This window comes from Prinia subflava, chromosome 7, assembly GCF_021018805.1.
Source record: "Prinia subflava isolate CZ2003 ecotype Zambia chromosome 7, Cam_Psub_1.2, whole genome shotgun sequence".
Classification (NCBI taxonomy): domain Eukaryota; kingdom Metazoa; phylum Chordata; class Aves; order Passeriformes; family Cisticolidae; genus Prinia; species Prinia subflava.
This window is the reverse complement of record NC_086253.1, coordinates 28647490-28673133: the sequence shown is the minus strand read 5'-3', so window position 1 is coordinate 28673133 and position 25644 is coordinate 28647490. Positions and strand designations below refer to the sequence as shown.

At 38.5% G+C, this 25644-nt stretch overlaps 1 protein-coding gene across 8 annotated transcripts in view; it reads left to right on the top strand.

The window, feature by feature from the left end:
- Positions 1-877: 877 nt before the first annotated feature.
- DLC1 (DLC1 Rho GTPase activating protein) overlaps positions 878-25644 on the top strand; it is a 246968-nt gene continuing 222201 nt past the window's right edge. Inside the window, exons 1-3 of one of the 8 annotated variants that reach the window (XM_063401999.1) lie at positions 1235-1498; positions 2394-2572; positions 16975-18136. In XM_063401999.1, the coding sequence (XP_063258069.1) occupies positions 17084-18136 (1053 nt within the window). In that variant the 5' untranslated portion in view covers positions 1235-1498; positions 2394-2572; positions 16975-17083. Of the gene's footprint in view, positions 1499-1798; positions 2573-16974; positions 18137-25644 lie in introns of those variants that run through there. The other 7 variants (XM_063402005.1, XM_063402006.1, XM_063402007.1 and 4 more) reach the window with 7 other exon arrangements.

Sequence of the window (25644 nt, the reverse complement as noted above, 5' to 3'; positions counted from 1 at the left end):
CACTAAATTCCAAACCGAAATCTTGCAGGGAAATAGTATAAATCACACTTCACAGTAGAGTAAAAGTTATGGATTCAGAACTGAGAGCAGCCAAATGTAGTTAAAAATAATCCTGAAAAGTTATTTACCTCTGGGGCTGTGCTTCTGGCTGTTCTGAGTTTACCAGCACATGTGCTGTTTCCTTTTATGGGCTTCAAAGACCTCCGTCTTTGAAGATGCAGAGGTTAGGCTGGGAAGTCATTCCACTTAAGGCTGCCTACCTCCACCATCCATGTACATGAAAGCTACTGGGAAAAATTTCAAACCCACTTCCATTTGGGCCTGCATAATTTTGCAACTAACTTTTAAAGCTAATACTGTAATTTTAAGGCTGAAAACTGCATAAATAAAATTACACATGTGACAACAAAGACCACATTCGGCAAATTTAGCAGATTTTAGCCCAAAGTTCCACATGCTCAGGAACTAAAGCTTGACAAATTAGCTCCAGATATGGCCATATTAGTGGAAGCTGGAGACAGCCCTACAGGGCTGGCTTTTCTTTGACTTAAGAAATGCCCTTGAGAAGATTCTATTGCGCTAATGAAGGCATTATATAAACAGTTGAAAGCAGTTCTTAGTAGAAACTCATGTATCAGCAGTTAGTAATTAAGATCTTCTATCTCCTTTCAGAATAAATATCCTGTCCTAGTTGTGGCAGGCCTGCTGAATGCAGACTTCCTGGTCAGTAAATGTATGAAAACATCTGCAATGTCTTACCTCTGTAGCTCCCTCTGAAAGATAGACAAAGTTTCCAATGAATAACCAAATGAATAACTATAACATCATTTACTCAGAGCAAAAACTAATAAAGAGGGTTTACACCAGCTGAAGGGGTCATGAGGGAGTAAGTGATGTATGACTGACCCACCTGGTAAGATGAATAAACTCAGCACTACTTTATGTCTTGAAAGAAAGTGTAAAAAAATATTGGACATGTTGATTACTATTACGAGTCACACTGACTTAAATAAAATAAATACTAAGTTATTTTACCTAAATATGAAACCAGTGGCCTGAGATGGGGATTTGCATGTGTTTATTAGTAGAATTTGTTACGTGAATAGCTAATATTTATTCCTAATAAATACACTAATTAAAGCCATACTAGTAATTTCCATTAGCTTACCCTCAAACTTCCACGGAGCTGTCCGTCTGGTTTTAATCAAAACCAAATGGTAATCCAAGTTCTCAGGCTGGAACAGCTAAGAGGAAGTCGTTCAGAGAAGGCAGAAGAAAGCAGAAAAGATAAACAGACGATATTCACTAAATTTGTACAGAGCAAAGGATGTAGATGCTGTGGGTTACTCTGGAGACATGATTCAGGCACCCTGTCAAACTGGAACGAAGTACTTACAAGTGTTTTATGTCAGCAAAATACTAATATGATCAAGATGGAGTCTGTCCTTTTGCTTTTGCAGAGCTGGATTTGTGTGACTCTGGAGGATTCTCACAAGAGGTAAAGCAACATATTCCACTGTATGCAACATCACTATTTAAGCTGTAGCATTTGTTTTCTCAGATCCAGCTTATTCTCTTGAGTAGGAACGCAATTTTAACATATATCTTTAAATAGAATCTATCTAACTGTGTATATTTGTTCGACAGAATAGTACTAGACCTTTTGTCACGGTGATGTGTTAATTTTAGACCATGTTTTTCACTACCTGATGTCAAAGACCAGGTGTTACAGAAATGTTTTCATATCGTTCTGGATAACTACCTTTGCTTGAGCATTAGAGATGCATAAATTTTTTTTTAAAAGGCAAAATACAGGAGGGAGTGGTTTAAAAACATTTTTTTACATTATGTAGCTGTAGTACAGACATTTTTCTTTGGCAGAAGTAGCCCAGCAGTGTATAAAGCTGACTGCCTTGAAACACTCGGTCTTGACATTTTCTTTTCCCTCCATTTCTGCGCTCTCTCCCTGGCGCAGGCAGGCAGGCTTGCTGTCTCTCTCCCTCTCTCTCTCAAAGGCAGGAAATACTTTTCAGGCAATCTGGGCCTGGTTGTTGAGGCCCCCTCTCACAAAACATCAGTCTGAATTTAGTAGACAGAAGTCACTGGGAAAAGCTTGACAGGCTCGTGCTTAGCTAAGGCTCCCTCCAGCTGCAGAGGGTGTTTTTGTTAGAATCACACATTGAGCAAAACTGCTTAGAATAGAGCAATGATCTCAGTAGCGAAATCTGAACTTTTCTGCTAGCAGGAGCTAACTGGGACTGGGCTCTTTTGTTTGTTTGTTTGCTTGTTTGCTTCTTCTGCTTCTTTGTTTTGTTGTTTGGGCTTTTTTTCATCTTCTGTTGACCAAAGATTTTAGGGAGGTCATGTCTGAATTCCTGATTCTCTTCATCTAGGTAAGGCTGTCTTGAAATCTTTCTGTACTTTAAACTATTAAAAAAAAAAAAAAAAAAAGAAAAAAAAAAGAAAAAAAGGAGGAAAAAAAAAAAGACAGTAAGAAAAACCTCAGAAAAGAAACAAACAGTATCCAGCACTGGAGTGTTCTGCATTCAGGATCTCAGCACTAGAAACAGAGGTAAAAAAAATTATAATCTTTAAAAATATACTTTTACTTGTAAACTGTGACAATTCTGTTTATCAAAATATGCCAGATCTATAAAAAAAATTGATGTGCATTTTTCTTCATCTTTTAAAAATATCCTTGAAATGCTGAACTTTATTTGTATTCTTATATAAATAGGGCTGTAGAGTCTTGCTTGCGTATTTTTTAATGTACATTAAATAGGAAAGCTAGATGTGTGAGTGATTTTTGGTTTTTTCACCTCATTTAACAACAGGGAGGGCATTTAGGGCTATGTTTTTTTTTCTCTCTCCCCACCTTCCCCTCCCTCCACTCCAGCGGTAATGATGGTGAGAAGTGTTTTAGGTAGATATATCAGCTATACCTCTGCTGGGCTAGGTCTCTAGCTTTCCCTCAGTGCTAGATAAAATTTGTTGTAGAAGTGACAATACAGTCTTAAAGATGTACACTCTAAATCTGAAGTTCCAAGGTTTATTTGTTGGCTTTAGCTAAATTGGGTTATTTTTAGTAACATATGATTAGATACAGAGATTGCTGTGTGCTGTGCTAGCATTTAGAAGAGGTAAAGTAAGATTCAGTAAATGTCAGCTGACTATAATTTTTGGATGTATGGATTTTCTCTTTTTTCTTCTTAACCTAGTAAACATGTAACTAACAAAAATAACAAGAATCTGCTGTTAAGGAGTTCAGGGAGAAAAATAGGATAATATGTGAATGCATTTATATTTTATGTAAAGTTGTGATTTAATTATGAATTTGTTCTGGATATGAGAAGCATTTTTTTATGTCAATCTGTATAGTGTTCTTTGTCTTCCTGAAAACTGATGCTTATAAGTGAAAATTTCTTTAAGGCTCCCTGTAGTTATTGGCCAGATTTGGTAACTAAAGAGAAGTCATCTGTTCATATATTTCAAGAAGTTTTTAACTTTGCTTTTACTATTTTTCAAAATTATTGCTGTGTAAGGAAATTACTTTGTGGTGTGAAAGGGTGTGAAGGATATTCCAGAATGGGGTCAAATATCTCCTCTGCAATAGACTGAGAATTGTGCACTTTGCTGCCATTTGGGGAAAGTTGCTCAGGGTGGTCAGAATTTGCTCTGGGTTGTGAAGAGAATGTGTCTGAACTGGACAGGGAACAAGCAATAGGCAGTAAATTGTTCCTGAGAATATTCTGGGATGATTTTAACATCACAGTCACTTATTTGCTCATGGACAAGTCTTCTCAAGTGAGATGTTCTGGTCTGAGACAGCTGTGATACGTAAGTGGTGGGACTGAGAACTTGAGAGGAATTTGACTGGCTGAGTCTTTTTGTCATTCTCGTGAAATTTGTGCTACAACATTGATGTCTCAAAGGATTTAGCTTTAGTGGCTTTTACTGCACTGTGTTCCCATGCTTGCTGCTGCAAGTATATGTGCACGTATTTAGTATTAGTGAGTACTCCAGTGAAACAGAAGAAAATATTCCCTATTAAGCAGTTATCTTCTGCAGCACCACTTCTGGGGTTTAAAGCATATAATGACCTCATCTGACCTCACTTGGAGACAAAAATACTTGACACCTGAGGCAGTTGAACTACAGGGTGGACAACAGAAGAGAACCCAGAAAGTATTTTCTCTCTAAACTCTGAAGTTTCTTCAGACTATAAGAAAATATAGCACTGATATAACCTGCATTTTTTATTTAGAATGTTTACATGGAAGTCCTGGAGACAAATCACTATTCAACTTCTGGTTCTACTTAGCCTAAGTTCTCTGTTATGCTTACCTTGTTTTGGTTTTTTAAGATATGGTTGTTCAAGAAGGATTCACAGAAAAGTTACAGTCTAAAGAACCTCTGAAAAATTATTTTATAGATATAAAACAATAATGAATTTTGAAAATGAACATCTAGAGTTTTTTGACCTTGCTGTGTTCCTTCAGAAATGTTAAAGTTCTTAATTTGAAACAAGAAAATAGCCCAAGTAGTTGGATCAAATTACTCCCTTGAAGGAAGTAATGAATTTATGTCTGCAGCCTTGAGAAAAATTAACACAAATGGCTACATCCATGTAATAGGAATTATTCAAATAGCTTTCCCTCATCATAAATTTATGTGCCTGAAAACATTCTTTCAAATTTGTACCTGCTGATCTTCATGTCAAATTCCATACTCAGAGCACTGGAAAAAAAAGTTTGTATATTGAGGCCTAATTCACAAAGACCTCTTTAACACAAAGAAATCCCTGTTAAAGGAAAATTAGAAGTAAAGACATCAGCTTGGGTGTGCAGTTTTTAAACAGGCAAGGCTTATAGCAATTCTTTTAAAGTGCTGGGCTTAATTTAAAAATTGTTCTTTAGGTGATGGAACAATCTAAGGATTCCCCTTTTGGCTTTTTCGTAATTCTCAAAAGTTACTCTTATTATTCTTGATTGTCAGAAGTATTAAGCCACATATTATATAATAGGTTTCTGTTGTTCTTAATATGCATTTTGTTGCTTGAATGCATCTTCTTTGTTATAAGGCTTCCCTGAGGACAGCAGTAGCAGAGGGAGGAGGAGGATTTACCAATGTTTTTCGCTCTTCTCAAAGAGGAGATATATTTTAGAATATTCTCCTTTTTCTTTCATTCCTCTGGTTCCATTTTCTATTTGTTTGTCTGGAGAAAAAAAAATAAGTACGGGGGGGTTGTTGGTGTTCTTTTTACAAAACAAAAAGCAAAACCACAAAAATAGAGTAACATAAGGGCCAGAGCAATTGAAATATCATATTCAGAAGCTAGATCTTGATTTCCTTCCTGTTAGGAGACAGCCTCTGGAGGTCTCTGATCCAACATGCCACTCAAAATGGGGTCAACAAGAGACAGTTGCTCAGGTCCGTGTCCACTAGGGCTTTAAATATGTCATCCAAAGATGATGATCACTGTGAATTCCCAGTAAGGGCTTTAAGACTGGCTGGATACACAGGTGTATTTCTAATATATGTGTGTATGCATATGTACATATACATGTGTGTGTGTATATATATATATACACACATATGCGTATGTGTATATATGCATAAATTATACCTCAAACCAACATTATCTATACTTTTTACATGTAAATCCTATGTTTATCATATGTGAACATTATTTTATTGTAATAACTGCTGATATTGAACTTCAACATGTTCTATGTTATATTTAAACATTGATATTTGTTGATGCTTTCAGTTACTACTTATTTAAGAACAGTCTGTAGATAGATTATTTAAACTCTACTATTACCATAGTTTCTTGTTTCTCTTTAATGAGAAAAATCACTTATGTTGAGATTAGTAATGCCTGGAGTTTTATCTCTGGTGAATTTTAAATCAGTCACATCCCAAATGCAAAGTTTGCCTTAGGCTGTGTTTATCATTAAAACCAATTTCACTCATAATATGTACACTTTACTTCCAGCCTTTACTTTCATCTAGGCTGTCTTCTTTTTTTCAGTGATTTGTGATACTTCCTGTTGGTTATTCCACTATACCCTGTGTCAAAATCGATTAGCTTTAGATGAAATGCCCTTGAACTTTAGGAAATTTTATAATCAATTTTCTTACCTCTGAATCTCTGTTGGTTCTCCCACCCTCTTTCTCACTCTCTATGAGTTGTAGGGTTTCCAGCTAGATAGGTCTTATTGGTGAGAGTTTCACAATAGGATTAAACCACTTTAAATACTCTTTAATGCTAGAACAAATAAATGTTCCAAGTTGAACATCATAGCGCTTGTGGAGAGTTCACCTTATGATAATGTATATTGGGATGAGAGTTGGTGATGAGTTTGACATAAACATCATTGGACTAAGAAATAAGGAAAATTTGGAGTAGAATGGAGGATTGCTGCAACTTGTTCTGCTAAAGCAGCTAAGAGAAGATGGAAGGGGCAAGAGGAACCAGTGACAAATTTGCCAGGCCAAAGCAATTGGGGTTACATCATTAAAGCTGTATAACTGCACCTTATTTAGGAGTGTTCATAACCTCAATATTGCGTTGCTAGCACCTTTGCTAACACTGTCACAAAATATGAAACTTTTTTAACCTCCTCATGAATTTTCTCATGCATAACACAGACATGTGAAGGAGAACTTGCTTTGGATTCACTTTTTCAGGCTGGAACACTTAACAATCCACTTCTCAGTAGTCCTGAGAGGCTCAACACACTGGAAGTTGTACTTTTAAATTCATTAAAAGTTTTTTTGTCTGCAGCTAAATGGAGATATCCCTTTTCATTTTGTTAGAACTGTTTATCTTCAGAGAAAGTTGATAGCTTTCAATAATAACTAAAATGAGATGTTTATTCTGAAAGGATGGTCTCTAAGAGCTGTATCTTCCATAGCAAAACCTGGGTTTTGAGGATTCCATATACAGAAACAATTTTACACTCTAGTACCATCAAATACCTATGTGCAGATGTCACTGACAACTTCCAAATCTTGAGTCACTCTCAGCTTAATTGGGTATACCATACTGGATATAAAGATTTTTTAAAAGCTTTTGCATGTTGTGAGAGAATTGGTAGCCAGATAAGGAAATGGATCTGAATTAGTTTTAAAATCAAGGGAAGATCTCCATGTGAGCTCATAAGTCATCTGTTTTATTTTTCCTGTAGCTATGTACTCTGAAGCAACAATTTCCAGGGCTGAGCATATCTTTCCAGGCAGGCCACAGATGCCAAGTAGAAGAAATTCATTATAAAATCAGGAGATCAGCTGATGAGTTTGGATTATAGGCACTCTGGAAAATACTGTGGAGAATGTCTATTGACTATAGCATAGATATTCCCGTTATGCCTATGAGAGGTGGAGAGAAAGGGGATACAGAGTGGAGATACATATATTCTGTAAAAGTCCTTTGACAAAAAAAGAACTTTTTGAATTCCAAAATAAGAATAATATAATGAAAAATAATCAATTTCAGGGTTAGGTTCAAATGCAGACTTTTTTCCTACCAATTTCACCAACCTGGAGGATAAATTAAATTTTACATTCCCTTCCTTGGAGGAATTGGATTTAATTACGTTCTCCAGTGCATTTAGAAAGCACTCAGTGTACATTATGTTATTTCTCTCTCTAGTTTCAAAGAAATAGTGGTACAGCTGCCATTTTGAATAATTTTTGCTTTTCACATCTTCAGTTACATTCCAGAAATACTTGCTTAGTTTGGTCTCAGTAATTTTTTGCAGGTGCAAAAAAATGGGATTCCAAATGATTCTGCCAATGGTTCGCTCCCACCAAAAAAGCACAGTCTCTTCAGTAGTCATTCTCTGTAGACTCTTTATATAAAATATTTGTCTTTCTCAACGTGAGAAAATAATTTTCAGCTCTTTATGTACAAAGCATAGGCAAAATAATGTCAAAAATATTTTTTAGTCGTGTCTACACCAGGACTGAAAACAGGGCCCCTGCTATTCAGTAAGGAGGCTGGTTGCCAAAAGTCATTGTCCGTAGTGCTTCATGCTGCAAAGGTTCCATAGCTCATGTCTATAATGAGCACCAGCCACTTTTTTTTTAAATAGAAACACCATATTAGAACCTTAAATCTAAAAGACAACAGGAATACAATCTGTTTAATTTATATTGTTTTCAAAAAGACCTCCTGAAGTTAAAAGATTCCTTTTTCACTAGAGTTGGCTAGAAAATGAAATGTCTTTTAGCTAGGGGAAATATTTGTGGAAAACATTTCCCTAATTCAGGACCAAAAATAGTACCAACAGTTTTCTGTGTTGCCATGTCCCGTGGGATGACCTTTTGTCATTTCATGTCTTTTCAAGATGCTTTCAGTTCAACTAGGGAGTGAAAGAAGATGTAAGGAATCTAAAAATTATTTTATCTTTTCTATTTTCTGGGAAAAGAGAGCCAAAATTATTTGAGGGTGGGAATTGACAGAGCAATGAATTTTCCACATGAACCTCCTATGGAAAAATACTTTAAACCTTTAGATCTAAGAATACTTTTTTACAAAGAAACAAGAAATTTATATTGTGGAATCAAGACAGTATCTATAATAACTTTAGCAGTACTAAATTTTGAAGACCAGCAGACTCATAAACATGAATTGCTAGATGGATCTCATTTTCTTCTTAAAAACTCTATGCTAGAAACTATGTTTTGCCTAAAACTTTTTTTAGTTTTTACTGGGCAGTTATAAATTTGATGGCTGTTGTCACTTTGGAATGATGCTGTGGTGAAAGGGATGGATGTTCATAACTGCTAAAATGACTTTAATGCTGAGTATTAATGTATTAAACAGTATTAACAAAATTACAGTAAAATGGTATCACTGTGCTATAAATTCTTGAGAAAATAATATTTCACAGTTTTATTGACTATTCAAAAAAAGAAAGAAACATAAAGTTGGGTCTTTAAAATGTTGTGTTTAATTGGTTTTGATTTAATAATTAAATTGGGTGTAAGCTATATAGCTCTTTAGTAAGCCTGGATAACAGTGGATCAGTTTGGATCCAGTCATTTCCCCTTTCTCATCCCTGAGGAAGAGCCTTGGCTGATCTGAGGCTCAGCACTGGAAATGAACCAAATACAAATACAACCAAGCTAAAAGCCACTGTAATCACAATGTTGGCTACAAGTAAAAGCTTTTTGTTGTGTGATGATGAGCACTGGTAATGCAGCTGCTTTTTAGGGAAGAGAAAATAAAAGAGCTTCATGATGGTTTATGTTTTCTAGCTATACGTTAAGGCATATTGACAAAGTTTGGACTCACATCTTGAGAGCCAATAACATTTTCACAAAACTTCACAAGCAAGACTTTCGAAGTCTCTGAATGAATAACTTGCCAACTTGAATTTACATTTTGTGTTGTCCAAGTATTGAGATCTTATAGCGCTGCTGGACAACATCAGTTTTTATAACATGTTAAATATCTTCCAAAGGAAGGAAGTTTACACCCTTAAGTGTGTTAGGCATTTCCAGTGGCAGTAAGCTGTAATAAGCTTGTATGACATATATCGAAATCTGAAAAGAAGAAAATAAAACAGTTCGCTAAAGAGATAATGAAACTGATCCCTGAAGGAAAGAGGAAATACTTATCAAGTCAGAAGAATGCTTTCAGGTGCATGGCTTGATTAATTTCTTGTGTGGTATCTCTTATATCAGAAATAACAAACTTTTTGCAGTACGATTTATATTTATTATATATTATAGCTTCTATTTGCTTACATGGACAAACAAAAAAAATATTTTTGTTCTGTTTTAATATTTCTGCTTTCTCTACTTTAGACTTTTGCAAATTCCTGCTGTGTGACGCATGATGAATAAATGTTCTCCTTTTTCACAATACACTTGATTTTTATATGGCTCTAAATTCTCTCTTTTCCAGTCAGGAAACATTCATGTATTTCATGGCTCTTCAGACAGAAGCCATATCATACTTTTAATCCTTTGTGTTGTTTTTTGCTGTATGTTTTCCTACCCTATTTCTCTTTCTGAGATGGAATTACCATCGTTATATGTAGTTTTTAGTTCATTACATAATAAGAATTTAGAAAATATTTTTAATTATGCCACCTTATGCTCAGCTGCTCTTTTGCCTATTGTGCTATGTATGTTCTAATTTTCACTTGAAATTCAGTTACAGGTTAACAGCCACAGCAACTTAGTTTGGGGTTTGTTTTCCAGATTGGTAGACAATATAATAGAGACTTTTAATGTGCATTTATAATTAGAAGTATTTTTAATCACTGCATGCCATTTTATTTAGTACAGAGAGTTTCATATGCAGTTTTATCTCCTAGTTCTTCATTTCCATTTGGTGAAATTAGCAAATTTCATCATTTTACTCCTTTTCTTGTTCTGAGTAATTTAAAAAACACAGGTTTTAATACCTGTTGTCCTGGTTTAGGGCAAATTTGGGAGGAAACAAGCATCATAAAGTCACCCTAGGACACCTGCCTTCACAAAATAGTTAATAATCTGTCTTTATATCAAAATAAATCAATCAAACACATATTCTCACTTCTGACTTTCTTTTAGTTTCTGGTCTCTGTTAATTTTTATTTTTGACATTAGTTAGATTTTTTAGGCAATTAACTGCATATGGAAATCAGATTTGCAAGTATGTAGTTCACAACTAAGTGGTCTTTTTTCATTTGATTCTAAACCAGCTTTTGTTGCATCCAATCATTGCTCACAGCATTCCAAAGCTCAGGGTGCAGAGAAATTCCCCGTTCCTTCCACCTTCTCACTCACTGGAGATACCACTCTTGAGGCCTCGTAGGGAGGTGGGGAAGTGAGGGCCAGAAATCCCTCTGCTTTGTCTTCCTTTTAATGATCAGAGAGAGGAAGACTGAAGAAGTCTCTTATCCTAGGAAGGCTGTACTTCCCACACCTACCCCAGTCCCTGCTCAGGATCCCTTCTGGCTCTGTGGCTCTCTCTCAAGTAAAGCTCATCTCTGACCCCAAAGGCATTTGCAGTTAGCTTGGAAGAATGTCCCTCTTGCAGTTCCCCACATCTGCCCTCTCTACATGTGTCTCCCCTTCCATTCCTTAGTGTAAAGAGGATTATTTGGATACCTCTCAGAGTTACAAGTTCAGTAACATTTCATTTGAGTATTGTTATGCAATTCTAATATTTGGTTCCCGATCACTTTATTTTCTTGGAATCTCTCCTCATGGATGCTTCAACAGGGGTCAGTTCCTCAGGAAGGAACTTATCACGAAGGTGTTAGCAGTTGTGTCCTGTTTGATCTATAGCTGGGCAGCAATTTTAAAATCCTGTATGGTAGGGTATGCTGGAAGGAATGTTTGTATGTTGGTCTTAGTACTATTTGCCTCTATTTCTGTCCACTGATTCATGGCTGGAAGCCAATGGTAAGATCTCATCAAAAAAAAGGACAAGTATCCTGTGAAAAGACCCTATCGGGATGTATTTCTGTTTATCTGTACAAAAAATCAGCAACACCTATATTTAATAGTCTGTGTTCACATTTATAAGTACATCAAATGCATGCACATGAAAACCTGACCATTAAAAGTTATATAAAAGATTTAAATTGTTTTATTAATTCATTCTGAAAACATACTTGTCTTAAAAGTACTATGCTTTTTCTGATTTTTAAAATAAAGTTGTAGATATTTTTAAATAATTATAAGTTCAAACTGGTTTTAGCATCTGATTTTACATATTAAAGAAATTGGAAAAAATGCATCTGGTATTCACTAGATTAATACCCCACAACCAAACAATTCTTATATTTCCACTCTACAACAGCAGGGTTTAGCATGGTCTAAACCTCTGCACTACAAAAGTTGCTTATATAGAAACTGCAGACAAGGTAAGCCTCCACTTGAGTGAAATCCAAAAGGTGGCCTATGTCCAGGATTGCATTTTAAAAGCAGGAGATCTTTTAAAATAAATAGCTGAGAGAAGACCTAGAGGCTTATGTTTTATCTCAAATTATTTGTAAACAACATTCTGTGTCAGAGATTGGTATGGAGTTACTAAATGAGCTGTATGCAAGCCAGACCAGGAGATGTGAGATGAGTTTATAGGAAACAGACCCTGTTCACTTAGACTTCCTTAAACAAAGTTCACTGACTGGGGTCACAGACCAATGGAGATAAAATAATGATAACAAAATAAATATTTCTGCTTGATCTCCACTGCTTACATACTCCTGCTAAGTAAAAAATGTAACAAAAGTCTTTCATCTTTGTTTACATTCATAAGCTAATGCTTTGGGTTTTGGTTTTTTTTGGGGTTTTTTTGGTTTGTTTTTTTTTTGAGAAAAGATTTGCATCTCATGCAAAACATTAGCAAAAATTAAATTCCACTGTCATCATGGTGAGGCTGTACTGCCTGGGTTGCCCTTTCAGAAACTTTCCTGCCACAGACTTTGTAAGCTGTCCTGTGTTCTCTGCAACTTTTCTCCTTCCAAAGCTTTTCTATGTATGGCAAGGTGGAAGTTGGAAGTTGCCCATGGTGCAATGGAGGAATTGGTGGAGGCAGCAGGGATGTCACATCTGTGTCAGTGGCAGTGCTTTGGCCATACAGGGGTGCCACCAAGTGTCCTGCTCAGCAGTGTCTTACTTAGGACTGCTTTTGCCGTAGTCCTTCCCTCCTAATGGCTTGGGGTTCACTGCCTCAGCTTGTGTGGTGGCTGCTACTGCTGCACGGCCCTATGTTGCTCTCCTTATATCCTTTTTGCACTCTGGGAAAAACAGGGATCCACTCCCGTCTCCTGGAAGTCTGAGGGGCAAGATGTAGGACCAGAGAGCCCTGGTTGTGTGCTTCTGCCCTCACATCCTTCTAACTGGGATGTTTATGTGTCCTGTCCTAAGCCCCAGAAGGGAAGCTGCTCTGACAGGTCTGGGTAGCCACAGTTCCGGATAGTGGAGTAAGTGTCCTTCCTTCCCTTTCCATTCTCCCTCTAGCTCCAAGACTTAGTTCTTCCTGCTGCAGGTTTCACAGATGTCAATCCTAGTATTGAGTTTGTGTAAGGATACACTTCTTGTAAGGTGTCATTTTTCCTTGAGGAGGGAAATAAGAGAAGGTAAAATGTATCTTGAGAAATGTGTAGCACAGCCAAATCTGAAAGGAATTTCAAGAGATAAAAAACAATTGTCTGTCTGAATTTTGAAAGCCTGCTGCAAGCAGTTTAATATGAGATTTTTTGTAAAAAACAATCACAGGAAATGAAGGAAAATATTAGACAGTCTAATTAAAAGCAAGACTACCAGTTCATCATCATTTTGTGCTTTATCAGTTGTAAGGTCACTCAGTCACACATAGACACAAAATTTCCAAAAATAAACTAACCTAAAGGTTTGCCCTACTTTTCATTAATGCTATATTTTACAGTAAAAGGAGATAGGCAGTAAATTATTACAAAATCCATCTAAATTCACATCTAGTTTTGTAAACAATGTAAAGCACCATAGAAGGTTCTTGAATGGGTTTCTGCTGCAGTATGGTGACCCACTGCTCAGTTTCACTTTCTGTAGGTCAAGAATTACCTATTGAGTCAATATTGCCAATAGTCCTTTCTTCAAACCCAGGATCAAGAAATTTTGCCTAGAAGTCTTATCCTTTGTATTTTTGTTTCAAACTTTTATTCTTCAGAAAGTTAATAGTACTAAGCAATACCAAACAGTGCTATTGAAAAGTAAAGCAAAATATAAGTCTGAATTATAGTAACAGCTGAGTGGACCATATCATATTGATAAATGTTTTGATCAGAAGAAAAGGTCTTTTCACTCTGCAAAACATTTCAACAGACTGATGATGGTTTATCTGACAGCCTTAAAATTCTGCAGAAATCAGATAAAAAGGTTTCTAGTTTGGCATGGCAAGAATAGGAAGTGAGAAAGGGGAATGCATCTTCCCTTGGGGAGAAGTACAAATGGACTTGAGAGGGGCATTTCTCAGAGAGTAAAAGATAATGCATGTCAAGAAAAAAAAATGAGCAGCAATAGCAGAAAAGCAGTGATGAAGACATGAGTGCTTTCTTCTGCAAAGTGGCAGTGCACTTTGTTCTCTGGCAGAGAATCTCCTTCAGAGGGCTGGAGCAGTGAACCCTCCAAGGCACAGCTTATGTCCTTGCATGTGAGTGGAAGGAGATAGGTTGTCCTAAATAAATAGGTAGAAAAGAAAGAAAGTTTCTTGTCAGCCCTTAAAGTGTCAAGCAATTAAAGCAGGAAAATAATTTCTAAGCTGAATTGTTCAACGCAGTCTTTGAGGAGTGGAGAGGGAGCAGAAGAAAAGTAAGCTGTCACCAAACTGAGCTCCTTCATGCACCATGGGAATGAGGGGATTTCAGGAACTGCTGGTGAAGTTGCCTGGAGAGGTGGCATAAGTACTGTAGATTTTCATATTAAGTGCCAACATACACCCATTTGTTTGAGAACAATAAAAGTGCCCATGTGGTATAGATATTTGTCTTGCACTTCAAACAGAGTATTTTATATTTTCTGTTTAATAATTTTACTGCAGTCTATGAGGCAGCTGAAACTAATGATAATGCAAGTAACACAGAAAGGTTCCTAAAGTAAAATTTGTTTTTCATCCCCTATGAAATATAACTCACCACATTCAAAAAATGAAAAACAGTAACAGATTGTTCCCCCATTTCTGTAACTCCATGTAGCAGCAGCAAGATTAACACACACCCATTAAGTCTCTGAGAGCCTGCCTTCTGCACATTAAGAGCAGCCTAATATTAGGTAGGTGGATGCAGGCATGCCACTAAGAGTTGCAATTTTTTTAGGTTTTGACACTTAACATTTCTAGTATCTTTATTGATTGTTGTCAGAAATGTCCCTATATGGCTCTAGCAACCACGTTTGATTTTTTCTAAAGCAGGTGAGGGTAGTGTTCGAGTAGGGGAAGAAAGGGAAGCTGCCAATGTGTTGCACCCTCGTGCAACTCCAAATATTGCTCATGAAGGACAGTAGAAACCACTGAGCCCTTTCTAAACATGCCTCTTTTCAAAGATCAAAACAAAACACAGTGGTGACTGTAAAATTAATTCAATTGAAGAGCTTTAGTGTCCCTCAGGAAAAGGTGCAGCAGAAGTTAAAAGTATTATCGTTACTGATTTTTCACTCTGGTAATTTTGGACCACACACACTTAGAAATAAAGATTAAATCAGAATAAGAATGTGATGCAAATTTATACAATAATTTGACTTTAGATTTTAATATTTAAGGTTCATCTCATATTTGCCCAGGAAAGAAGAGAGAATTATAAAATTGTATTAACTTTTTAGTACTAAAATTTGCCACTGAAAGCAGATAATTTTTTTGGCCTGGCTCTGTGTGTTATTTTCCATTTTGCTCAGCCTCCCACACGCTAATGACTTGTCCATGGAATTTCATATACTCTATGAATATATGTTCATTTTAAGCAGAGTCTCCACAGAGGTGGAAAATGTGAATGTGAAATGAAGCTTGCCATTCCCAAAAGAAGGTTGAAGATCTAGGACCGTGTACAAGTCTATCCTGAAAGTCAGTTTGTCAAGACATAATTTATGGAGGTTCAGTTGCCCAGGCATAATTCTGCATTTCTTTCAAGATAAATACTATTATATTTTCAGGCATGTGGTTTGTCAAGGCAGCTTTGTGGCCTGGTGGACGATCAGAATTTGCCTTAGTGGACTGAAATGACACAGAACAAACTCACTACTTAATCTTCTTTATTGCTGAAATCAATAACCAGATCCATGCTAAGTGCTGACAGATCTTGTGTAGGGAGTGAAAAATAGAAGTGTCTGCTCCTTGAACTTCTAACATTTTATGAGCCAGAAGTTTTGTTTTCTTCTTTGACAACGAACTTGTTAACTTTATTTTATAATTCATAAATTAATATATTTTCTTTTTACATATGCACATGCTAATATACACATGCAATGACACAAGGTTAATGTACCTCAAGTGCGATCATACAGAATGGCTAATGCAGCAGCCAGTGCAAATTCCCCACATAGAAACCCAAGCAGGGACAGGGGCCTCTGGCAGAGCCAGGCACCCCAGGTGAGCAGCAGAGCTACAGCCAACCACGCTGGCTCACAGTCTACCCCTCTGGAGAGCCCTGTCCTAAATAACAGCTTTCTTCACGCCTTACACTAGATCATGGATATATTCAACAAGGGGAATGCATGGCAGGGTTTTATCATGTATTTGAGTGAGGAAATACACCAAAAACTTGGAGTAGTTTTCCAAGGGTTGTATTTTAGAGGGTACGATTATATGACTTTTAAAGGCCCCTTCAAACCCAAGCTTATCTAGGATTCTATGATTTTTTATTATTACACAACAACTGATTTACTCTGCAATTTCTTGTAACACTTGTAATTACAACTTGGCCTGAAGAGAATGAATAGTAGCAATAAAAATAAGAGTCACTGAATGGGCCAAAGATACTCAGAAGATAAGTAGTTTATACATTGGACATTTGGTAAATTTGGAAAAACCCTACCAAAGAGGTAGTTGTCCTTACCTCTTTGGGAAACAGAATTCTGCACTCCAGAGGTATCTGTGGATGAGGAAGAAATAAAGTTACTCTGTATACAAACCAACTAGAAGATATAATGTAATTTAGACCCATTTAAATTATTATCTTATGAGAGACACAGTTAAGCTTGTTGTAAAATTTTGTCCCTGAAGCTGCTTGCCATCTACCTGTTTATACTATTTTTGTTTACTTGATATTGGAAAGTAATCATAAAAAAATGTTATACTGAATTATAAGTCCTGTCAAGTTTTGTATGAAAAGTATTAAAACTTTAAACAAAATAATCTTTTAAATTCCTGTCCTTCTGGTCCCACAGTCTTATCTTGTTTTACACTTTTGTTTAAACTGTTCCTTCCATTTCTTTTTTTTTTTTTTTTAATTGGGAGTTGATTCGATAACACAGTCTTTTTTTTATTTCTTGCAGATGTTAAAATGATGAAACTTTCTCTCCCTCCAGAGCAGTGCACAGCAGCCATAACATCTCTGGCCCTCTGTGGAAGGTACATTGCAGTCTGCTGCTGATCTGCTATGACATGTCTCTAGCAATCAGAAAGAAAAGCTGGGAAGAGCATGTGACCCAGTGGATGGGATTGGCTTTGGAGCCTGTGGAGTATAATACAGCATGTCGTCACGGACTTGTAGCTGATAACTTGCAGACAGGCATGGAAAAAGATGAGGTTTTGAGCGTGGACCGGAAAGAAAAATGTGCTTCATTTCCAGAATGCTGCTATACTGGAGAGGGGATGGGCTTCCCTGAAAGGCAGCTGGGAAATGTCTCAAAGGAGGTGGATGAAAACGATAACCATGAGGACGAGGAACGTTTTCTGAAGGCCAGCACAGAAACTCTAATCCATGTGTCTGATGACGATGATGACTGTTCTGCACTCAACCTGGATAGTGTTGATTACCACATCACTGCTCTAGGAAGTGAACCCAAAGAGGAAGGGCACAATTTAAATGGAGCAGGCTCCTTATCACAGGTGGTGCCAATAACAGAGGGTAACAAGGCAGCTGAATCATCTGGAAGCAGTGGAGATATAAGTGAGGAACCTGGCTGTGACACAGTTCCTAAAGAGGAGACAAAAAAAGATGTTTGTGGCAGTATTGGCCAAAGCCTGGAGCTTTGTAATTACGAAGTCTTAAATGAAACAGTAGATGTAGAGAAGGAAAATTGTATCGACCCTCCAAATGTGGAAGAAGTTATTATGTCTGGGAAGCAGCTGCTTCATACTGCTGTAATTGCACAACAGCGCTGGAAATCTGATGCTTTCAAAGATGGGCTTGGAAAGTCTGAGTGCAATGTGGTAGAGAGTGGGGTTTCTTCTGAATCATCCACCAGTGGTGATGGACAGCTCTGTTTAGCAGTGCAACCCAGCAACAGCCTTATGCAATCTCCTCCTTGCCCTTGCATCCCAGCAGTGGAAAATGGTCTGGATGGAAGTGGTTTCACAGAACCTCAAGTGGCCCTTGAAAACAAATGCCTTTCAAATGTCAGTTCAGCAGAAGACATTCAGTGTTTACATGTAAGGAATCACTTGACCACACACGAAAATTCAGACAATCAAGTGAAACTGCGCAAAAGAAAGGTAGGATGCTTACAGACTGCAGAGTTTTTTCAAATATTTTCCCGCAATTTCTGATGATGGTGATTGTTTCATTACTTTATCAGGTTCAAACAATTTCATAACAAACATGTCTATATAACAACTAAATTTTAGGAGCTTTTATTAAGGTCTGAAAATGGCTGAGGTATGAATTTGGATGGTACCTTATATTCACTTTATTTATATTATTTTTTATATTTCTTATATGCAGTTCAAGGATAAATGAGTATATGTCGTCTTCTTTGGTTTTATTTTTGGTTTTCTGCTGTTATCATTATCTGATTCCTCATAGGAAAACAGATTGTGTCCAGAGATTTGGAAGCCTTGTTGAAAAAGAGAGTACAAGGAAAAAGTCCAGCAAGATTTTAAAAGAGAAGAAAAGGAGTGGAAATATTTTGCAGTAGTTCTTTGGTCTTTATCTCAGCCCTATGAGCATATGTTCTTGCAAAAACAAGTATTGCTGAGTCTGAAACAATATTTTGTAATTTTAAAGCAACCAGAGAGTTTCACTGCCTTAATCGAGTAAGGAAGGGTATCATTACAAAATTTTTATGGAGAGATTCCTTGGCAACAAAACACCCATTGGCTTTAATGGAAGGAGATGTGCTGATTGTGGCACTATGGAATTCATCTTAAAGTCTGGCTTTCCCAGTCATGCTGCTTATTCTAGCTAATAACCAATTTATAATTGTTTACTTCTCTCTGCCTTTTTTTATTTGGCATCATCCAGCTTCTTTTGTCTGGTTTTTTTGTACATCTGGTTTCTTTTAATTGTGTGGGTTTTGTCTGTCAGCTACAGTGCTTCAGTAGCTGTTTCACTAAAGCACAAATTCACATATCTGAAGCACTCCATGCCCACACTGCATCCTGCTGGCCATTGCTTCCTTGTGCAGACCCTTTGGTAACAGTAGCACCAGATTAACAGGGTGAGAAGATGTAAGCAAGTTTTGCCAAGGGTTTCAGAAGCCCTCAAAGGCAGTCTTCTTTTGGTAGTCCATCCAGTCACAGTTAATGCAGTAACCATTCAAATGTCTCAAAGTTACAAATAAGAAACAGAAATATGACTACTGGTACTAGAAATGCTAATGAAAACAGCTCAAGTTTAAAAAAAGAAAATAAACCAAATTGACGTTGTAGTTGAGAACTGATTGACTATTATAGCCATTTCTCAGCTGCTTTACTTTGACATCAAATTTTCTTTTTAAGTATAATTATTGATATTGATGTGTATATTTCATATCATTAGCAAGATGCAGCATGCTATATTTTTAATAGCTTTGATTTGAGGCTAGTTTCCATGTATCTCCTTGGATCTTGTTTTCAGGTCACACACTGATCTTTTAAATGTGCACTCATAGGAATAATATTTGAGAATGTATGTATGATTTGTGTTTGTTCCATTAACTATTTTAAAAGACAGAGTATAAAAATTCCACTGAGATTAACAGTAAGAAAAACTAAGAAAGATGATGAGCATAAAAGGAGGAAAACAAGGTGTTTTTTCAATTAAGCTTGAGCATTACAAGGCTGCAGCAACTGCAAAATTGTGTGTAATGTAAAAGGGGATGGCATCTGTATTTCTCAAGGAAACCTCATTCTACTTTGGTTAAAGAAATCTTTGCCAACCACTGTAATGTGAATGGCAAAAGAGCAAAGATATGATCCGCTATTGTTTGTGGTTTTATTTATCTCTAAGTTTACAGGACACTTCTACAAACAACATTCCTGCATAAGGGATTTTCTCCCTTATATCAAACCATGCAGTATTTTACAAAAGCCTGTCTGTGGTGGTAATAGTGTGCAATGAAAAATGTGCCTATGTTTACAAACTTCCCCTGAAAGCCACTTTTGTAATTTTAAGAAAACATTAGAAAAGCTGCAGACTTGAAACTGAATCCATCCATAAAAGCCACGTATTTGCTTTGCAGTGACAGGAAGACTTAAGGGATTGGGAATGGTATATAAAACCTTTTCTCTCAAGGTCAGCAGTTCAAACAGTGCAGTTAAGGCCTAAAACACACCACTGTCTGATTAATGTTCAGTGTCAATTATAGTGGCACATAATCATGTGCCCATAAAGGTCAAAATATGGGAAAAGGCACATGGAAATGAACTGCTAAAGGTATTTGGGCACCCAAATCTCGAGGTAGCACCTTGAGTGATCGTAGAAAGGTACTGATCTTCAGGCATTTTCATGACAGTTATAACTTAGGACCTTTGAGTAGACTTCTGTTCTTTCTGGTACTAAATTCTTTTGCAAATCTGTTCCTCATTAACATATTTTAAACAGTTTTTAATTGTGGCAGTACAGCATGACCTTCCCTCTAATCTTTAGATCAGCTGTCTTCAAACTAGAGCTGAGGTGAGAGACAGTGTGGGTCTGATACGCTCGCTCTGCAGACGGACGCAGGTTTGAGGGCTTAAGGGCTCAAAGTTCAGCATCTTTGGCCAGCACTAACTCCATTGCAGTAAATTGCTTTGGTCATGATGGATGAACTGACACTGAAGATGCTTTTTTGCAAACACGTCCAGCTGCTGCAGCATTCTTGGCTCCCTCAAGTCACCAGGGTCCAAATGTTTGAAGCACAGCACCCTCTTTTCCTTTGCTTTCTCAGAAAGACTTCCTATGTCTCAGAAATAGGAAGGACCTGAATTTAATTGTGAGAAGTTAATGATATTAGGTCTAATAGAGAGATACAAAATAATCAAGCTTTCCTGTTTTTCCTGATTTGATAATCAATTCAATTCATCCACAACATTAAGTTTATGGTTACTAATGGCTCAGAGTAGCAGAAACATAAGTGGATTAACTATATGTGGATAAACCAGCTAGACCTTTCTGTATGTCTTCCTGGGTTAAATAAATTTAGATTTCAAAATAGCCACTTCACAGACTTGTACATGGGATCATCTTTGGAACCAAAGAGCAAACTGTGGTGCTTAGGGTATCAAAATAGCTCACATGTATGTTCATATGTAAAAATCTACAGAGCTTTTAGCCAACAGTATTATACAAAACCAGAAGAGCACCAACTATTTAAAGAATACCAACAAAAGGAAACTAATTATTATGCACTGATTTGTGAATGGAAGAAAATGGCCATTATCTCATACAGAAGCTGTCAAATTTTTGTGTGTGCTACATTTTATATTTTCTTCAAGCTGCTCATCTCATCAAGCTTAAGTAAAGACAGGAAAATCCCTGCTGGGTCATATTGAGAAGGTTCGCAAATACAGCAGAGCTATAACAAATTAATTTCAGTTGTTTTTCAACACATAAAAGGAACTATTTTATTCAGCACCAGCATAAAAAGGTAGGTTAAGGCCTATAGTTTGCCAGTAAGTTCTCCCCATTCACTTCCTAAACACAACTGCAGCTGTGCTGTAGCAGCCAGTGATAACCACCATTTTGTAAAAGTAATTTTTAAAACAAGGCTCAGACAGCTCTTTTAAAGGATAAATCAGTAAAGGTAGAAAGGTAGAAAACCAACATTGTAGAATGTGGCTCTAAATAGTTTGAATAAAAATTCATGAAGTTTAAAAAAAAGTGAAACATTAACCAACTCCACTAACAAAACAAGTTTTGGATTGTTCCATATATTTCATTGTCCTTCCACCATCCCCTCCTCTTAGATTTTATTCCTAGAAATTATTCAACATAAATGAGAAGAAAACAGCTACAGAAACAACTGTGACTGTTCTCTCTCCTGTAGGGCAATGTAGTTCCTCATGGCAGTCTGCTTAGAAGCTTTCCAGTTTCAAATAGATGATGTAATCTTGAAGTCATTCCTGCAAGGCCAAAGAATATAAGAGTCAGGGCTATTCCTAACACAAAATATAATAGCTCATTATTATTGCTACTACTTTAATCCAGATTTCTAGATCAAATACTGTGTGACTTGCAAGGGATGCTTAAGGACGCAGCAAACGTCAGCACAACAGCAGCTGCCAGTGTCAATAAGGTGTAAATTAATTTCAGAGTAAGATTAACGGAAGAGTAGCAGTAAATGTCAAATAAAACCTGGGTACAAGGTTACCTGGAATGACACATGTCTGTGGCCGAGTTTCTCAGGTATTGTGGGCATGACATGCTCACAGATACCATTTGAGCTATTCCAAACTAGGCCGAACTAGGCCTCAGGCCTGGGTCTAGTAGGCCGCAGAACGTCCAGCATACGTAGTAGCAGATAAACTTATCTGCTACTAGGAATGTGTTAAGGTATGGACACTCGCAGCATAGAGGTAATGGCACTAAGTCTCCGTAGCTACCTTAACCCTGGATTGTTTGCATGCTTCTGTATGTCCACTGCCTATCACAGTGCACCTGCTAACTGTAAACTATTCAATCTGTATAAAACCCGCCATCTCACGGAATAAAGCGGAGTTCGTGCTGGAAACCATACTGGTTGGTCTCACGTTACTCTAGTCCCCAGCTTTACCAGAGCTTGGCTTCAACTGGCGCCTGAACACAGGGCTGAGCACTGGATGAATACTGAAATATAGGGCTTAAATGCTGGATTATAGGGCTTAAATGCTGGATTATAGGGCTTAAATGCAGAAAAGACCCTGCTTGATTTGATTTAGGACGTGTGTGTACCGCTTGCGGACTCCTATCCTGAATTTGCGGGGCAAGCCGGGGAGCGTCGGCTGATTGGATTGCTTAGAAAGGCTACAGTGCCACCTGCTGTCAGCGGAGAGAAGGTAAGAGCAGCCACGCGGATGGAAACATTAATGGAACGCAATTTCATAGCTGCTACGCAGCTTTTAGCGTCCATTGTCTCGAAATGGGGCGAAAAAATCAGAGACTCTGATATAACTCAGCTGGCCCAATGGGCTAAAAAGAAAGGGAAGTTACATCAGCCCTCGCTTTTGTTTAGCGAGACGGAATGGAAAGAAATCGGAGACTTACTGTGGGATTTGGTAGTTTCACAAGGGAAAGACGCGAAACTCTGCTCGGAGTTAGGCGTAACTTGGAAAAAAATTATAAACACGTTGCAAACCTTTGCCGCGGAGTGCAGAGCTGCCCAAGCCGCAATTTCCGCTTTGGAGAGAATGACTCCTTGCTCTCCTGATCCGGGGGCTGTCCCCCCCCAAGCGAAAGAGCAGAAAAAAGTATCCAGAGTAGCGAGATTTTTCGGGATTAATTCCACACATCCAGTGAAAGGGAATGCGGCCCCTCTCTGCTCGTCCCTCCGCAATGTGGTAGATGTGGCCAGCCATGCGGCCGAGAAAATGAGCGAGAAGCCAGAAATGCCCTTGCCGCGGTTTGGAGAGAATGGCGCGGGGGAGGGGACGAGCCAGTCGCCAGACCCCAGGGGCGTGGCGAAAGAGGAGGAGATAGGCGGAGCCGGCAGCGGCGCGGGGCGGGCACAGGTGACGCAGCAAGGAGGCGGACTTAGAGGCGGTGCCACCGGCGGAGCGGAGTCAAACCCCTCCCCACCGGAACGGGAGCTGACGTCAGCTGCCCACCTGACCAAAACAAAAACAGAAAACATGGCGGCGCCCATGTCCGGATCGGGCACCGGGAGTTCAGCTCAATCTGAGACCCCTGCGTCCTCGCAGCCTGCATCAGCGGGACCCGATACCCATCCACGAGCGTCCTACTGTCCTCTGCCGGAATCTGATTCGGATGAAGAAGTTTTGGAACCTGGCGGCCGTTGTGCGGCACAATCGGCGGAAAAGCCGCAGAGATCAGCGGAGCTACAGCAAATTATAGCCGAGCTTGCTAAGCTCTCAAACCGGCAAAATCAACTAGAGCAAAGGACAATCGAGCTGTCTCAAACATTCCCACAGAAAACTTATAACGTGCAACCCTTGTCATCTATACATAACCAGCAGACACTGCCATCCAATGCCCAGCAGATGGCGCTGCCTGCCAACCAACCTGATCCACTTCTGAACCACTGGGCAGAGGTAAAAAAGAATGCCATCCTAGATAAGGACTTTGAAGAGGCCAATGTTATAGCTTGCCCTGTGGTGATCGAGCAAAACGTTGCTAAATGGCAACCACATGAATGGAAAGTATTGCAATCTGCGAAGCAGACGGTTAGCCAGTATGGAATTCGTGCAGAAGCTTCTAAAAGTATTATTCAATACATTTTTACAGCTGACCTCTTGTGCCCTGCTGACAGTTCCAATATTGCAGCACTTCTGCTCACGCCATCCCAATTTCTCATCTTTGAGAGAGAGTGGAAACGACTAGCAACTGAGGAAGCTAATAGGCATCAAACAGTGGGAGATCCATTTTATGGGATCCAGCCGGATATGCTGACGGGCCAAGGAGCTTACGCTACGACGAATGTACAGCTGACTTTTCCCATTGAGATTCATCAGCTGTCCCAGTCACTAGCCTACAGAGCTTTGCTGCTGGTGCCAGACAAGAAGAAGCCTCCATCCTATGCTAACGTCAAGCAAGGAGCCACAGAATCGTTTGCACAGTTCATTGATCGTCTTTCCACAGCTTTGAAAGATGCTCCAGATTTGCCTGATGAGGTGCAGAACCATTTATTTCGCTCTCTTGCATTTGAGAATGCTAATGCACACATGAAAACCATATTAGCCTCCCTTCCCCAAGGCTGTGGCGTGGACGAAATGCTAGTGAGAGCAGCGAGAGCAGAGCAAACTAACCAAACAGCAGCTTTCACAGCAGCAATGCAAAATGCAATGCAGCAACAGGGACATGTTATCGCAGCTGCATTGACAGGGAAACCCTTTAACCGTTTTACTAACAGCAAAAAACCACCAACGAACTTCCCTTGCCACCGCTGTGGTGAACCAGGTCATTTTAAGCGGACCTGCCGGAAGCCTGTTTGGTGTCACAGATGCAATGTGGACACTCATGCTACAGAGATCTGCAGAAAACAGGGAAACTTCACGGCCAGCGCGTCGAGGCACCGCGCCAAGACACAAGTCGATGCCTCAGCCCACCAGACTCCAAAAACGACTCCTTGAACCAAAACAGACCTGCTGTGTGGAGAAGTGTTGGTATAGACATAACAGCAGCAGAAGAAGTCACTTTGCAAGATAAGGAAGTAACCTTAATCCCCACTGATGTCTCTGAACCCATCTATAATACAATTTCTTCAGCTGGAGGTTTGATATTAGGAGGAGCCTCCACGAGCAAACAGGGTATTATGGTGGTGCCAGGAGTCATCAATGCAGATTACACTGGACAGTTAAAAGTAATGGTTTATGCCCTGCAGCCTCCTGTGACAATCCCAAAGGGGAGCAGGATTGCTCAGATCATCCCCTTTGAGAACATCCTGCCACGTCGTCAGTCCCAAAAGCAGCCTGCGGAAACCGAAGGCGGAGCTAGCAGCTTTGGATCTATGGGACACAATGTTTTCCTTACAGTGGATTTACACGAGCGGCCATGTATTGCAGTGAAACTGCAACGAGGCGACGAAATTATTGACATGGAACCACTTCCAGACACCGGCGCAGGCATATCTTTAATTAATAAACTACATTGGCCTTCTCATTGGCCTCTG